General features: G+C 33.6%; 1 protein-coding gene and 1 long non-coding RNA gene across 5 annotated transcripts in view; one reads left to right on the top strand and one right to left on the bottom strand.

Moving 5' to 3' along the window:
- The window catches only part of LOC143230540 (uncharacterized), a 116,457-nt gene extending 98,727 nt beyond the window's left edge, over positions 1 to 17,730 (top strand). For 2 of the 4 annotated variants that reach the window (XM_076464291.1, XM_076464290.1), the window contains exons 6-8: positions 9,966 to 10,003; positions 11,358 to 11,616; positions 15,179 to 17,730. In XM_076464291.1, the coding sequence (XP_076320406.1) occupies positions 9,966 to 10,003; positions 11,358 to 11,616; positions 15,179 to 15,387 (506 nt within the window). In that variant the 3' untranslated portion in view covers positions 15,388 to 17,730. The remainder of the gene's footprint in view (positions 1 to 9,965; positions 10,004 to 11,357; positions 11,617 to 15,178) is intronic. The other 2 variants (XM_076464288.1, XM_076464289.1) reach the window with 1 other exon arrangement.
- Positions 9,133 to 11,341, bottom strand: LOC143230541 (uncharacterized). The gene is made up of 2 exons (XR_013016495.1): positions 11,017 to 11,341; positions 9,133 to 9,684 (listed from the first exon to the last, which is right to left on the bottom strand). It is a non-coding gene; the product is annotated as an uncharacterized LOC143230541 (long non-coding RNA).
- Positions 17,731 to 18,053: the final 323 nt, after the last annotated feature.

The raw sequence follows: 18,053 nt of genomic DNA, 5'->3' as shown, positions 1-18,053 counted from the left end.
GAGTTTTTTTTTAAACAAAGTATCGTATGTTGTTTAAATCTCTAATATGTTGTTTTTGATTTGGAATATATCAATTTTAGACATAGCTTTATGAACAGTTTTTAACAAAACTTTCCCTCCAAGGAATTTATTACACAATACTTGGTTCAATTAAGAGACGAACCGCGAACCTGATTACATCGTATTTAAATTATTATTAAAGTCATCGCCACCAGAAGGTGGGTGTTTTTGGTTGTTGTTATGGTTTAAAAAGTTCACAGCAAATGTATCCTGGTAGGATGGCAAGAAGTCTACAATTTGGGGTTTGATTCCCCGCGGTGGACAAAGCAGATAGCACAATGTGGCTTTGCTCTAAAAATAAGCACGCGCAACAAAAACATTTGTATTGTTTGTTTGTTTTGAATTTCGCACAAAGCTACTCGAGGGCAATCTGTGCTAGTCGTCCCTAATTTAGCAGTGTAAGACTAGAGGGAAGGCAGCTAGTCATCACCACCCACCGCCAACTCTTGAACTACTCTTTTATCAACGAATAGTGGGATTGACCGTCACATTATAACGCCCCCCACGGCTGAAAGGGCGAGCATGTTTAGCGCGACGGGGATGCGAACCCACGACCCTCAGATTACGAGTCGCACGCCTTAACACGCTTGGTCATGCCAGGCCCAAAACATTTGTATCTATTGTAAATTTAATGGTGATCGTAAATGTAACATTCGTTGTTCTAGATCTATAACGTAACTTAAGGAACTGTGGAATGAAATTATTAGCAATATTTCCCACATTAAAATCTTTCTTCATTTTGCAATGTTTCAAACACATGTTTTATTGTTGTTGTTTCTTTAATTTAATATTGTGAACCGACTTTATAGCTAGCAACTCGATTAAGCCTTTCATATTTAATCAGTTCAAATTGCATGTAACAGTTTGGTTTCAAGGCATCAGACCCATGCTTGTATATACCTCTCAACAACTCAATAGTAATATTGAGAGTTTATAATGATAAAATTCAAGGTTTAATCCCATAACGAGCACAAATGACAGGATAACTGGGAGAGGAATTACAACACCAAATGCTAAAAGTTAGCTACACCTTCTATGTACTCCTTCCAGTGGAACAGTGGCAAGCCTACAAAGTTATGTCGCCGCAAACCGAGTTTCGATACCTGTGGTGAGTTATTGTTGAAACTGGAAGAACTGTGTTTTACTTCATTGTATTTATATTGAAGGCTGAAATTGATCTAATTTTTTTTTTATAAAATGAACATTAAAATAAATAAAATCATATATCAAATGTAATAGGGTTTATGGAAGTTTTATTTTTTTATTAAGGGATACAAAAGGAGTTTATTGCACATAAAAACTGAAAGATAATATGTGATCAATATGCCTCGGTATTCACGGGGAAGGACCCATATCTACGCTTCAGATCTATTGTAAATTACGACGGATAAAACGATTCATCCACTCTCTTACTTCATATATATACATACATCATGGTGTTTGTCAGTTATGTTCACCCACGTTTTTAAACTATCACCCACCAGCATAATTTACCAAATACATGAACATTATTTACTTTCTGTCGCTAATCCGACTAGTGTTGTGAAGTATTTAATTACTATTCCACTCAGAATGTCAACCGATAAACTAAAATACAGGATCAAACTTCAAACGTTCGCTGCTAGGTGGCAGGTAACACAGACGGTTAATTATTTTCATTAAAATTCACGTAACGAAAGGTATGGTTTGGTAACAGAAGAGTGTGGTTCACTTGCATCTCTTTAGAATTAAATCTATATATATATATCTTTTATTGGCAGAGACTCGCAAAACATTTGTAATCAAATTAGCATAATTATTAAAACAGTACTTTTTAATAGAAAGAAGTTTTAATCACAGACATGGAAAACCGTAACTCCGCTTACCTTAAGCCTAACGTTAGTTAAGCCTTCATTAAATACGACCTGTGTCACTTCTGTATTTTTCTTGATTTAGTCAGGACCAAACTTTACGTAATACTTCCAGTAAATAGGGCCCGGCATGGCCAGGTGGGTTAAGACGTTTGACTGGTAATCTGAGGATCGCAGGCTTGAATCCAAGTCGCACCAAACACGCTCGCCCTTTCAGCCGTGGGGGCGTCATAATGTGTCGATCAATCCCACTATTCGTTGGTAAAAGAGTAGCCCAAGAGTTGGCGGTGGGTGGTGATGACTAGCTGCCTTCCCTCTAGTCTTACACCGCTAAATTAGGGACGGCTAGCACAGATAGCCATGGAGTAGCTTTGTGCGAAATTAAAAAAAAAAAAAAACAAATGTTATAATACGACCTAATATTAGACCTTTTTAAAAATTCTGATAAGCTTTTAATATATTATTGTACAAAATATCTTCTGAAATATATTTACATCCGCTCTTTGTTCACTTTGGTTAAAATGAAGTGCGCGCGCAATAATCTGAGTCTTATTTGGCAGTACGTATTATCGTCATGGTAATCGATACGATACGCAACTAGATATAGAAGTTTCACCACCGGTTTATTACAAAGTTGGACATTCTTGTCTGTAATTTATTAACTATATCACTAACATTGTCTTACATACTTCACAGTTTGCACTGTTTTTGATGTTTTTCAAATTATCAGGTTTTATTAACTAAAGGCAACTGTCAAGAGAAGTAAAATGAAAAAGTTAATATCAGTCTATTTTATTATTGTTAATTTGTTTTGAAATGTTTTGATAAAATAAATTAATACAACATGTAGTATTAGATACTCATCTATCTTTATGGAATAATTAAGTTTTAACAAAAGTAATTCACTGGAAATTCTGTTTTTCCTCTGTACAAAAGATTTATAATATTTACTGAAAGCATGCCAAATTTCGTGAAGAAAATTGTCGTATCTCGTCTTTAGGATTCGATACTCGTATCGCCTCACCATTAGTATTAGAACAGATTCGAGTCTTTAAAATGAACTGCAGAAATTGCACCACCTGTCTGCTGTTCCACGTTAGAATAATCATTATGTGTGGGATGATATTTTAAACGTTCATGATGTTCTTAACGTATAGCACGTGAATGGTAAGAAACTTTCTGTACACACTAATGGGATAGAAGTCCCTTTTGTAGCAGTACAATAGCAAACATTTTGTTCGATTTTTGTTGGATGCTTCGTTTTTTCAATTGGGTCCCTGGTGAATATTGTTGGGGATTATCATGGATCGATTTTCTTTATGTGAGGTTATCAGAAAGTATTTCATGAACGGCCCACAAGTCAGATAAAACAAAGCAAATGAATAAAGAAATAAATCTTTCTCATCTTCCATGGGAGGAGATCCACCTTCCCCCTTGCGGACAGCCACTATCACGTGATATCACAGTAAGAATGGCGTATTGAACGAAGTGTACAGTTCAGTGTTGCCTTTCATATGATATTCGTCATGTTTATTAGAAACACTAAACATAGGGTGCCCAAAAAATACCCTTTGTTTTAAATACAAGTGTACAAATAATAAAAATTATTACTATTTGGTCGTATATATGCAGTCACGTGAAGCAGGCGATATTCTTACTCCATATATTCACGAAGATATTTTTAGTATGAGTAATTAATTAAAAACTCTAATTTATTTTCCATCTACGAGAAACTTGTTACCTAACGTTTACTAAAAGCTTGAACATTTTCGTGAAGATTCACTAAACATGTTTAAAAAAGTTATACAGTATACACTATGACGGACTTCCACTTTTTAATCCGTCTCATTAAAAATGCACCAAAATTAGGAAAATTAATCTCCAGAATAGTAGGAGAACATAAAATTTAATCCAAAACCCAAGCGTTTCTAGGGAATTATGGACCCCCGGCCGTAATAGACGCGTCATTGGCGCAAGTTCCCTCGGTCAAATAAACCTTTCCCCCTTTTAATTTGCCTCCGACATCTCTGTTACCACATCGTGAAGCAGGGAAAAGTGACGTCAACGGTACGAGGTGACTATGTTATCGACAAACTCTGCACGATATTATACATTACAACGAAAGGAAACATTTGAAGAATGTTATATAATGATTAAAATATGTAATTAAACAGGTTGGTGGTCGAAATATCGATAGTTTAATGTTATGTATCGTTTGTTCCATCACAACTTAAAAAACTTTTTAGTAGATCTAGTGTTGTGCACCATTCGCTTCGTCAGAACTTGAAAAGCTCTTTTTTTTTTTTTACACAGTTTGTGTTTTGTCCTGTTTGGTCCATCACAACTTTAAAATATGTTTTGAATTAGATATGACGTCGTGCATCGCTTGTTGCATTAGAATATGAAATGTCTGTCACTCTGTTAGTAGATATGTTGGGCAACGTATGCTTTGTCACTGTTTTAAAGCTCCCTTTTATTGCAGATTTATCGTTGTGCTCTATCGGTTTCATTCCAGCTTCAAAAGGTCCATTGGAAATGTTATGTTAGATTTTTTTCAAATTTATTTAAAGAACGAGTGTTTAATTTTAAAACATTAAAATCCTCGGTTAACAAGGTGTACGAAAACGTTAAACCATACATGTAACAGCTTATATACATAATCAAACTTATCAGACTTTTTTTACGTTCCTTTAAACCTTACTTTGTAATACCTAAAGTATTTTGGATTCTCAAACCATAAAAATACAGGTGTTTGTTATCTGAGATAGAAAAGCTACTACTACGGATTTGTGAGTTCTAATACGATAAAGAGAACCGATGCTAGTCCGTTCATCATCGTCAGCAATCTCAATAAATCGAGAGAAGAAGAATCTTCGATGCTGAAACGATAGAAGCTTTTGAGTTCACTCATCTTTACATGACGCTTCTTTGGTTTTCTTTAATAGTTTCAAGTATTTTATGAATGTCCAGCGTCAGTAGACCCAAGTTGCTCTGACAGTGACACATGGAAATTACCATTCCTTCACATAGGACGAATTTTTGAAGGTTTTATATTTTGTTTCATTGAGAATGCGACCAGCAACTGATGTTATTGAAACAACGTTGGTCAACAAGGTAATTGCTTAACAACTGATGTCACTAAAACAACGTTGATCATTAAGGTAATTACTTAACAATTTTTCAAGTTTAAATTCTCGATCAAAGAATATTTCAACAATGGTCACGAGACGTTCTTCAGTTAGGATTGTGGACAGTTTAAGTTCTTTAGTTAGGATTGCGGACAGTTTACAGTTTTTTAGTTAGGATTATAGACAGTTTACGTTTTTTAGTTATGATTGTAAACAGCTTACGTTCTTTAATTAGAATAGTAGGTAGTTTTATATTTTTCAACGAACAGGAAATCTACAACAGTATTTGAAGCTTACAGGTGTTGTTTGTAGGTACCGTTAAGTGAGGCATTATCTATTATTTAATGTTACCTGTGTTACCTTTTATTTACCTGGCATGGCCTGGTGATCAGATTCGCAATCTGAGGATCGCTGTTTAGAATGCCATCATCAAACAAGCTTGCCCTTTCAGCTGTTGGGACGTTATAATATTACTGTCATTCCAATTATTCATTTGTAAAAGAGTAGCCCATGCTTTGCTAAATTAGGGACGGGTTAGCGCAAAGAGCCCTCGAAAAACTTGGTGCGAAATGAAAACCAAACTAAACCAGAGTTACCTTTCTTTTCTTTTTTTCAAATTTGTAGCTATTTTGTGTGGGACTTCTTCTCTTCAATTTTTTTTTAAATTTAAAATAAAGTTTGTTTGTTGTATGCGCAAATATACACAATGGCCCGTTTCTAATTTAGTAATACGAGTTTTAAGACTCCCAAGTTGGGAGGCTTTAAACATAGCCAACATATCTTCTAAACATTATAAGGATTTCCAATGGAAGGTAACTTCAATCCACAAGCTAAATATTTATATTTATTTGAGCTAGAATTTCATACATAATAAATCTAATTAATAAATAATATAATAAAGCTTTGTACATAAGTTTTGTGGGAATTTCAGACAATCCTATTGCTACTGATTGTAGGGTTAGAAATTTTACAGGATGTCACGACACTGGTTTTACCTCCTTTTAGTTTAAACTTATTATATATATAAAGTTAACAGTTCCGTATATAATGTGACATTATACGTCATTATTTAAGTTCAAACAGTTTCTGCTAATTACTTTATTTTCTATAGTCATGATTCTTGAAACTTCCTTTTCTAAACCTATTATTACTGAACTTTCTCTATATGTTTCAACTTCTCTTTCTAAGCCTAATTATTGTTGTTGAACTTTCTTGAAATTTATCATCTTTACAAAAGACTTAATTTTTTTTATACTTCCTGTAGCCTGTTTCATGTGTTTTGATAAGTGACATAGGTTTTTTTAAGCTGACAATAGTATGTTCAAATACTGCTTTCTGTTACACATAACATTGTTATATTTTAATTATAGAATCAAGCTTTTCTTCTAAGATTCGGGTATTTATTATTATTATTTTTTAATATCGCTTCCTCCTAAACATTACTTTTTGTTTGTACTCTTGGTAATGTCGTGTCAATTAACTTCACATGTAATTAATTCTTTGTGTAGATAATAACTATTGTGTTAGCTAGCTACGGAAAACATTATGTAGATAGTAACTATTGTTTTAGCTTGCTTCGGTAAACATTATGTAGATAATAACTATTGTTTCAGCTAGCTATGGGAAACATTGTTTGATAACAATTAGTCACTAAGATGCAAATTAATTACTATTATTATTTCCTATGTATATTTAAAATAGTTGTGTTTCGAAGTTTAAGTTCAACTTTCAAAGAAATAACTTCTCAACAGAAAATTTTTCGACTGCATAAAATATTGTTGAAAAGCCATTTGTTTTTGAGGAGGAATCAAATCGAATCGGGCATACGCCTGCCCCACCTTTGGTATTGGTGGCGCAAAAGTAAAGTGAGAGGAAGGTCTCATAAATTAATTTACCCTGATTCTGCCAAAAGGAATTTCAAGTGCCACGGCTATTGAGGATTTCCTCTTGTTTTTAACTATGGAAAATATAATTTAGTTCTTGTCTTTTTACGTATTAATTAGTTTCATTACTCACGAGTAGGGTAGCAAAATAGTCTTTTTCTCTTCCAGTTAAAAAATAAAAGATTTTTATTGTTTTTGTTTCGAAATGTGATAAGTGTAATAGGTAGTACAACTATGGAAATATGAATGGTTAATGTTGATATCATTAATGTTGATATTCAAGAGCTTAATGTCAAGTTTTCCTACCCGCAGTATCGTAACTACTATTTCTTGCCCCCTCCACAAATATACATACAAGGGTAAACAAAAAAATGACACCCCCTTGAAAATGTTGTTATTTTGTTATATCTATTATTGGATAACAATAATAATAATAATTGGATATTATTGGATATGTAAAAGTATATGTTTTTAGAACGCACTCGACGAGATCTGTTCAAATATGCTCTCAAATCCTAAGTTTAACGCTGACTTTAGTAAATACCTGAACTTTTTATGATTTTAGTTACATTTTCTCATAATAAGTGTTGTGCACATGCTGTAGTTTAGATTTTCTTATTCTGCTTCGGCCCGACATGGCCAGATGGTTAAGACACTTGACTTGTAAGCTGAGGGGCGCGGGTTCGAATCCCCCTCGCACCAAACATGCTCGCCTTTTCAGCCGTGAGGGCGTTATAATGTTACGGTTAATCCCACTATTCGTTGGTAAAAGAGTAGCCCAAGAGTTGGTCGTGGATGGTGATGACTAACTACCTTCCCTCTAGTCTTACACTGCTAAATTAGGAACGACTAGCGCAGATAGCCCTCGAGTAGCTTTGCACGAAATTCAAAAAAACAAACAAACCTTATTTTAATTAACATACAAAATGATCAAACAAGTTTCTCTGCAGTTGTAGAGGCGTTAAAAGATGTCTTAGGAATAGGAGAATTGATATTATAGAATGGCCAGGTCAGTCACCTGATATAAATCCATTTATAAATTTGTGGGCTGTGTTAAAACGGTTAACGAGAGATGGGAAACCAAACTTTTTGAAGTACTCAAAGAAGGATAGCAGTCAATCACTCAGGGACATCTGTACAAACTCATTAAAAGCATGCCATGTCGATGTAAAGCAGTACTGAAATCCAAGGAAAGGCTGACTAAATATTAACTTGTGAAACTGGTTTATGTGATTTTGAGTTTCATTTCTACGTTGGTTTATTGCAGAGAAACTTGTTTGATCATATTGTAGGCTAACTGGAATAAAAAGATCTAAAACACTACAGAAGGTGTACGACACTTTTTATGAGAAAATGTAACTAAAACCATGAAAAGTTCCGGTATTTACTTAAGCCAGTGTTAGAATTATGATTTAAAATCATATTTCAAGAGATCTTCGAGTGCGTTCTAAAAACATATACTTTTAGATACTTTTCTGTTTTCTAATAAAATATATAACAAATTAACAACATTTTCAGGGGGGGCACTTTTCGTCCGCCCCCTGTTTCTTAGCACAGAATAAATTTGCTACATTGTCTAGCTTTCATGGGGTATCCCAGCCTCTCCTCTCCCCAACTCATCGTGATCTCTGCTCTAGGGGTAGCTACAACATTGCTTGCTTACACGTTAGGATTGTTTGTTTGTTTTTGAATTTCCCACAAAGCTACTCGAGGGCTATCTGTGCTAGCCGTCCCTAATTTAGCAGTGTAAGACTAGAGGGAAGGCAGCTAGTCATCACCACCCACCGCCAACTCTTGGGCTACTTTTTAACCAACGAATAGTGGGATTGACCGTAACATTATAACGCCCCCACGGTTGAAAGGGCGAGCATGTTTGGCGCGACCGGGATGCGAACCCGCGACCTTCAGATTACGAATCGCATACCTTAACACGCTAGGCCATGCCGGGCCTACACGTTAGGAATAATTTTAATCATTTGTTGTTATTTCGTTGGTGTAAAATTGAGGTGAAAATCCTCATTTTTTAAAACTGTTTTAATCAATACATATTTGCAAAACGCACAATAATTTTAAATAAACTTTAATTGGATTCTAAAAGCGAAATGGATAGTGAGAGAAAGCTTTGGATGTAGATGCGTGAGGAATACGAATAAATGACACCGATGTACGTGGTGTTCTGAACATATCCAAGCTGGCTCAGAGGAGTGTATATGATTTTAATAAAGCTGTTATTTATTTCTCACCTTCATGAGGTTACATTAGAATCGGCACCGCGAGGTGGAATGCTCCATGAATAAAAAAAACAAAAACATAATGCTGTTTTTATTCGCACAACATGTGTACACGATTGCACATTTGCTTCACAATTTCACACCGCCTTGCCTTCCCCCTCCTCCCGAAAACATTTCTGCGAAGTCTAATGGGCAGCTGAAGTAGGGGAGAATGGACAATTATTGTAACCAAGCTTCGTGTTTTGTCTTGGGTGTCGTTACAGTATTTTATCTGATTTACTGTACACACGCTGGGTTTGTTTTCAATCCTCCGGGCACTGTACTATTAACCATCTAAATTATAACACTCGATCCGCATCGATCCAATTAAACATAAAGTCGACGTGTTATTGGTGCTTTCTGTGAGTTGATCTATACCTCGTGGCGGACTTCGATTCCCTGTAGTCTTGATGTATATGTGTTTACCATTTCCGAAGCACGTTTATGGTCTTCGTTTGAAATATATAGCATCCATTAAAACATCCAGATCATTCTGTGCAAAAAAGTTTCAAACATTATTAAAAATAAATTCATTTCCATAAACTCAATATAAGCTTTTACGATTCGAATTATGAGCAATTGCCTTAGCTTTTCAAGAATAAATCAGGAATTGAAACGCATTAAAAATTTCTTCAGTTAACGTGTGATATTTTTTGATTGAACCTGAATTTTTTAACCTTCAGTTTTCTACTTTCCGAATCCTTAACTCTCGTATTTCCATGATTTACCACTGACAGCTTTATAACCTGACTTTTGTCCATTACTCTTTTTCAGTTAAACCGCCAAAGAAAACCAAAGAAGCAACAACTAAGGTCAGTATTAACTTTTAACATCTTCAAACATTGTATTTTACTACTTTTCAAATCTCTACTAATTAATTAATGCGATTTTTGATATCATTCCATGTAATATTGGAACACTTGGAGGAAACATCTTCAGTTGGTTTTTTGTTGTTTTCTGTTTTTATGTAACATAATTTATTTATCATTATTGCGTAAAACCTTGGAAACTTTCCACATAAAATATTTCAGCAAATTTAAAGAGTATATTACAATTTCATAAATATATATACATTTATTTGGTTTACGACAACTTGATAATATAATATTATGCAAAATAACCATTAACCGATTAGATCATTAGGCAGAAAGGACTATAGGTGTAATTCAAAGTAATTGTAGGGTTATTTAAAATAATAAAAATAATATTCAATGCAAAAATAAATATTTTAAAAACCATTATAAAAATCCATTAAATACAGAGCATTGCTATTCATTCTATTAGCCACGAATTGTAAAAAAAACAACAACAACTGTGAAATGAAAATATGTGCGTGACGTCATTCTGAGTAATAATTCACGTACAGTTTTGTTTTCTGCGGGATATGTTTTTCACAAGCCCGAACGCGAATTAGTTCTTTAATATTGTAATAACTGTCTCGAAACTACTTTATTTAAGAAAAAATCCTGATTTTAGCTCTGTTTCTACTAAAAATTAATAAAAAATATGGTACCCGTTTTGTATCAAAAGGAAATTTGATTAAAAACACCAACAACAAATAAGGAAATAAATCTAATAAGATTAAGCCTCACGTTTGATGAGAAAGAACCTGCTTTTCAAACAAGTTGATATCGAAACGTCCTATACTTGTAAACGAGTGTATATTTGTAAAGAAATTTATTTCGCTACTTATTCAAGTTGTCTCCAAACTTTATGTAACAATGAGAGATTAGCAGCCCTTTAGATTATACCAATATTTTAGTGTCCGTTTCTGCGATAAATTTGTAAATTACAGAAGATTTGTGTATCAAACAAGATAGCTCACATTAATCCCGCCTTCTGGTGTCGAAGAACGAACAGGTTAAACCAGTCAAAAGCGATTTTTCGTAGACCTAGCGTCGTGTACCATTCGCTTCGTCAGAACTTAAAAAGCTCTTTTTAGTAGACCCACCATTCGCTTCACCACAACTTGAAAAGCACTTTTTAGTCGATCTAGCGTTATGCACCTCTTCGTTATACCTTTTTTAAAATTCTGAATAGCACAATATTCTTAATAAATCTTACGTGTGTTCTCATCACTTTGAACTAGCTGTTGAACTAGGCCTCATGGTAATTTAGCTAGATATCCGTAAGTCCTTCTTAAAGAATTTCTGTACGATCTCACAGCCTGAAAAGGTTACAAAGAAAACAAAGTACCAGCCAGAGGGAGAAGAGAAGAAGTCCGAGAAGGAAGATCCCGTAGCAGTTCCCGGGATTCAAGAAGGAGGGGGAAAGAAAGTTGAACCTATTGAAGCTACTAAAGAGACTGTATGGAAAGAAAATGAAGATCCAACTAAAATACAAGTAGAACCCGTAGGTGAAACAAAGAACACAGAGAAAAAAAAACCAGTAGGAACTTGCACTTCTAGTACTGACTGTCAACCAGGTAATTAATCTTGTGCTGTGTGCTCCCCTAAAAATGTGGAGTGTTGGTACATTCCACACTTGAACACGCTGCTTGCTTTATAAATATCGCAGCATTTTCCGTTATCATGTGTTCTAGCGAGCTTTATTATCGATACTGTTTTAGGTTTAGAAAATATAGTATCGTTTGTGGTCTTTCAAATAATAAAATTAATGATAAGCAAAGAAAATCAGTTCATTTACAAATCAAATGACGTCAACATTTCTTGGTCTAAAAACCAAAATTGCTACAAAACCTTCTGCCTCTTTATTTCCGTTTTATGGGCTAATGTGTGTTGTAACATGTTTTTTCGTTGGTCACTTTATTTTAAATTATTTGCTGATAATGGTGTAAAGTCTGCTCCGCGTAATGATAACAGATTATTTTACGTCTTTTGAAGTTTGTCGCAGGCTATTATAACTTGTACACAGTTGTAGGCCTAAGTTCGCAAATACCTTTTTTATTTTTGACAGAAATTTACTGGCTAACAGTACTATGATGTACGACTAAATTATAAATACATTTTCTTCTACAACTTTACCGCTAATCGAGTGAGTAACTGAATATACTGAATTCTTCACTAACTTCTCAATCACTGAAGGAATTGAAACTGGCTCAACGTTTCACTGATTCTCATACTCATAATGACTCTTTGTTTCTGAATATTTCAGTCTTTCGATTATCAACATTCAAAAACATTCTAATCATTCAAGGACTATTTTATAAACTTTAAATCTAATGTTATCAGCATGTTAGCAGCTCCCTCTAGTAAAGTATTAAATTAAAATATGTGAAATATAACTCACAACACAATTTTTAATTTTAACATCTAAAGAGAAAAGAGCATAAAACAAAATCTGAAAATCAGCCATGACATTTCTTTAGTTTACGTCTAACAACCAGAATAAAAAATAAAATTATGCTGGTTGTAAGCAGTAGAAAGTTTTATTTAAAAATATATAAATCATTCGGATAAGACTCGCATAACTTGTTTGCACAATTTACATTTTTTATTCAGGCATAAGCCTCACTTAGGAGATGCACTTAATATTAACATTCGTAGACCACAAAATCCCTTCCATAAACTATTGTTCGCTGTCCACAGCCTATTGCGAAACGAGTTGAGGGATATAAGAAATCTAATAAAAAGGCTATTAATGAAAAACCGTAGGACCAATAAATTATAACTTATTATTTAGAACTAACATTATAATTCCATAAATGTTTTTTTTAAACGTATATTCATACTGTGAAATAAGGGTAACACAAAATATTAATTTAAATTTATATCAATATCTTTAAGAATCATTTTATCATAACTGGTTTCAACAACATTGGATAGATTGGACCTCGATCTGAGATTCAGCACGTGTATATGCCTCTATTTTTATATTTATGTTATCCTATATGTGAGGCTTATTAATAGACACTAAACCTGATAGATGATGTGCCCTCGTTGGTATACGAGTTCGTCTGTATTAGATACTTCTTTTACTAAGTTTTGTTCCATTCCACTTTCTTTGTAGCTAGTGCTGTATTTGGTTTTTGTAAGCTTACGTAGAGAACACTCCTTACACATTGTGTCCATTATCATTTTTTAAACAAATTGTTTCATCACGTTCTCTTGTGCAGTTCTTATTTTAAGTATTCTAATATATACAACTTTAAACAGTAATTCAGTTTTTTTATTTTGAAAACGAATCATTTCCGGTAATACTGATAAATATTTCCCATACTCTAAGCTGTTGGTGCATTATTAGAATGACATTCAGTATGGATGGAGAATGGTAACCTACAGCTGACTGGCCATCTTACTTCTGTTATAAATCTAAATATAATGGGCCGCTGTATGGTACAAGTTTATGAGGGCTCAGTCGTCTGTGAAGTGTTACAGAGAGGTCCAGCTATAATTAAATCTTAAGAGGTCCGTACTAAGCTATTTATTTACATTATATAAAAGGTGCCTGATGGTAAGGGTACTTGATTCGCAATCTATGGGTTCGAATTCCCATTGCCGAATATGATTCCCCTTTCAGCTGAGAGGGCATTGCAATGAAACGGCCAATCACATTCTTCGTCATGTAAAAGATTAGTCCAAGAGTTAGCAGGAGATAGTGTTGACTAGCTACCATCCTTCTAGTCCTTCATTGCTAAATTATGAACTGCTAGCTAGAGTAAGTGTTTGTTTGTTTAGAATTTCTCCACTAGTCATCCATAATTTAGCAGTGTAAGACTAGAGGGAAGGTAGTTAGTCATCACCATCCACGACCAACTCTTGGGCTACTCTTTTACCAACGAATAGTTGGATTGACCATCACATTATAACGCCCTCACGGCTAAAAGGGCGAGCATGTTTGGTGTGACAGGAATTCGAAGGGGTAAGTGTTCCCACATGATACCTGTCCAAGAATCGCCGATGATGCATCAGAATGTAAGATGCAAGGTCTTCCTACCCCACCAGACAAAGAAGAAGAAATAACAACAAACGCTGAAATTAAAACTTGTGTCAAATTTCATGTGGTCGTTTTTCATAAACTTCAGTTTGTATTAAACAATACAGATTAAAACGTTTGACTCTGCAGAAGGTTTTTACTTAAACATAGTGGTATGATTTGAATACGGGTGTCTTAATACTTAATCCATTTTATGCAATTACAACTATTTTCCATGATTGAAAGTTATCATTTATTGTTTAAGTTTTTGTGTATTTATAGTTCTTGTGTCAAAAGACATTTCAGCCTCAATATTTATCTCTGAAAAAGGTTTCATTTAGGAATCCAAACCATGTCCACCAATAAAAATCTATGAATGGATACTTCATCAGATCTCTGTGCTTGGCTGGCATGGCCAGGTGGTTAGAGCGATCGATTCGTAATCTGAGGGTTCGAATCCCTGTCACACCAAATATGCTCATCCTTTCAGCCGTAAGTGCATTATAATGGTACGGTCCATCCCACCATTCGTGGGTAAAACTAGAGCCTAAGAGGTGACAGTGGGCGGTGATGAGCAGCTGCTTTCTCTGTAGTTTTACACTATCAAATGAGAGATGACTAGCGCAGATTGCCCTCGTGTAGCTTTGCGCGAAATTAAAAAATAAGCACGCAAATATCCGTACCTAAAATTTATCGCGTTTAGTCTAATATTGCTGTTCCTCCTTTGTTTTGTTAAATATGATTAACAATCAATTTTGGTGCATTTTTTCATTCTTAATGGTTTCAAATTATTTTTCTTAAGCAGCGCCAACTTACTTTTGTATATGGTATTTGACGATCTCCCAATACAAGCACACAGACATAAATTTGTATATGAAGGTTAAAAATATATATTTCTACGTATCTAATATTCTAGTACCCCACAGATTCAAACGAATTGACATGTTTGGCATATAATAATGCATCTGTTAACTTCCTTACGATTCCAATAATGCAATCTATACCACTGATTGAGAAACACTATTCTTGTTTGCTATTTATTAATGTTTGTTACCATTGTTTGAATGCATAACATGATTTTTTTAAAGGTTAAATATATACATATCTTTTAGGGTTTTGCTGCCAGAGCAAAAAGGGAAAACAACTAACCTGCAACAAGGTCCAGTTAGGCTTAGGTCAGCGATGTCAAGAGTCCTGTATGTGTAAAGAAGGCCTAGTATGTCATTTCGAACAATCGTCTGCCAAAAAGGAAAAGCCCGGGAAAAACGACAAAGCCCCATTGGGAGTTTGTAAACCACCAGAAGTGGTTGGTATTCCTTGAAACACTCATGTGATTTGTGTAACATGCTACAGTTAAATAATTACATGTTTTTAAGTAAGATTGCACGTTTTCACGAACCTATAAACTCGCACTTAATTATGTATCTTTTTAATTAATTTTATCGAGAAATTTTAATATGTCTCAAAACTATATCTACGTTCGAAACTTGTGGTTTAGAAGTGGCGCTGCTCTAGATAAAAATGTAAGATAACGTAAATTTGTTGTCGGTTATTTTACTTTTCGTACCACTCAATTTTTATATTAAGTATTGTCTTAAAATTAGGTAAAGTGGGTAATTTAGTCAATCTCGAAACGTGAAATGTTTAATAATAACATTAATTTTAACGGCATGGATACTTGCAAAATTAAAAAAACAAAAACAGGAATGGCATGGTCAAATTTTCATGATACAACACCATGTTAAAAGCTATAACAATATCAATAGTAAACGATTATCTAAGATATCGGCCGAAAGACATGCTGTATATTAAAAAAGCTTTTTTATCAAAATGTTAAACACGATTTTTTAAAGTGGTTTTGATACTGAAAGAAAAAGGGAAGTTTCTACCAACTTAAAAAGAAATCGATCTGTTATGTTGGGTATTTAAAGTTTATTATTTCTTTTTGAAAACACTTATACTAATATTTCTCTTATATAAAATGTAATACTCAGTTTTCAGTTTCTTGATGTTCTGAAATTTTTCGTATTTCATCCCCTCATTAACACATATGATACTTTAATACAAAAATATATCACTTTACACATTACAACAATACTAAATCTTCCAGAAGCGTGCCCGTTTCTTTGTAAGAAACGTTAGAAGTTGAAAAACGTACGTTTCAGAAGGATTTATATATAATATTAAATATTTCATTTTTGTTTTAAATAAAACGAAGTGTTGCTGAGCGTTTAAAACAAAGTTTCCTACAAATGATTTTTTTTTTTTTTAATTTCAGTAAAATATAGCGTTATAAATAAATGCAAATCACCTTTGTGAATTAAATGTTAAAAAGTACACGATTTTCTTTAATTAATAAATCTTTAGAAGAATATATTATTTTTGGTAAAATTTCCACTTTTGAAAAACATTAAGCAGCTTGTGTATTTTAGCAACACAGGCTTATTGATTTATTTTGGACTAAAAAAATTTAATTTGAAACGAAAGTCAAAATATTTTAGAAAAAAAAGAAGCAATATAAGTATAAATAAGCACGGTTAAAAACTTGACCATTTTTATTGCATAATCTTATAGATGGCGTAGAAGGTTTATTTTGGAAATTGGTTGTATGAATGCGTTGGCAAGGTACCGAGTCACAACTAATTATACATTGTGTGTATGTATGTGTGTGCATTTACATTTTGAAAGTTAACATAGGAGTAGAAAACACCGAGAGAAATATGTTCGAAAACAAACAAAGGTTGATGTCTGTTACTATCTCTTTTTTTCTTCCATGTTGTACGTGTCTCGAGCGAAGAACAAAAGTTGTTATATTCAATAAACTATTCCAAGAATTGATTTATTGAGGATGAACAGACGTGGTTATAATTACGTTCCGTTGCATTTCTCTGGTACATATTCTTTTTTATGTACACTGTGATTGCAACAAAAGGCCAGACAGTAGGTGGGCAAACAACTATCAGAACGATGTTAGCTGAGTTCTAGATACCCGTAGGCTACAATATCTTTAATTCAGTGGCACCACCCGTTGGCTATTTTACGAAACAAACTTTTCAAATAATACTCAAAATGTTATACAAAAAATAATGGTGAAAACTACGAAAAATAATATTTTCAGATACGAGTATAGTTCTGAATACATGCAAGAATTCGCAATACAAAACACGCAATTTCACTTAAAAAATAATCAAACATTAGAAATTTTCTTGTGCCTTGAATCTGAAATCCGAAATGTTGAGATTTTCTATCCATGGTTTTAGAGCACTTCAGAATTTTCAGGCTGTTAAAAGCATTGAAGGGTTTCGTAACAAACTCCGAAATTTTGGTTCTTTCAACTTTGCATTTTCTTGCTTTATGGCGAATCAAGTAGATATTAAAATGGATAACACAGCATATACACTTGCACGTAAATTATTCTAATAATTGAATAATACTAAATTATAAAGTAGCTTATATGATTCATTCCTCTCATCCTGTGCACAACATGGTAATGCTATTTATGATGTAAATGAACCAGTTGGTCAATTTGTTTGTTACATCTGTTATAACTATAGCTTTGATATGTGTCATATTTAGTACAACAATATATTATAAAAGGTGTTATATGTATAATGAAAATATATGTATTAGTTTATGTGCCAAATAAAAACAAGAAAAAACTCTGTGTTCTGGCATTTTTAGCGAACAACAAAAAAGTGACATCCAAAGACGTGATTTATTCCTAAAGAGAGCAATGCATTTGTCTGTAAAACAGGTACGAGCTATAATTTACGGGATAATTTAAATTGTGATGTTTTTCATATAGTGGCTCAATGGGAAAATATTTGTTCTGACCAATAAATTCAACTTGAATGAACATCATATAGCTTCACGTTTTCCTGAACAAATCATGTTGCATTTTATCTTGTGTTTGTGTGTTTTTATTTTTCTATCACTAATCGCTTCATATCCTCTTTTCAGTGTTCTAGTTTGTTTGGTATATACTTT

This window comes from Tachypleus tridentatus, chromosome 10, assembly GCF_004210375.1.
Source record: "Tachypleus tridentatus isolate NWPU-2018 chromosome 10, ASM421037v1, whole genome shotgun sequence".
Lineage (NCBI taxonomy): Eukaryota > Metazoa > Arthropoda > Merostomata > Xiphosura > Limulidae > Tachypleus > Tachypleus tridentatus.
The sequence above is the reverse complement of the archived record's forward strand: the minus strand, read 5'-3'. Positions and strand labels throughout refer to the sequence as shown.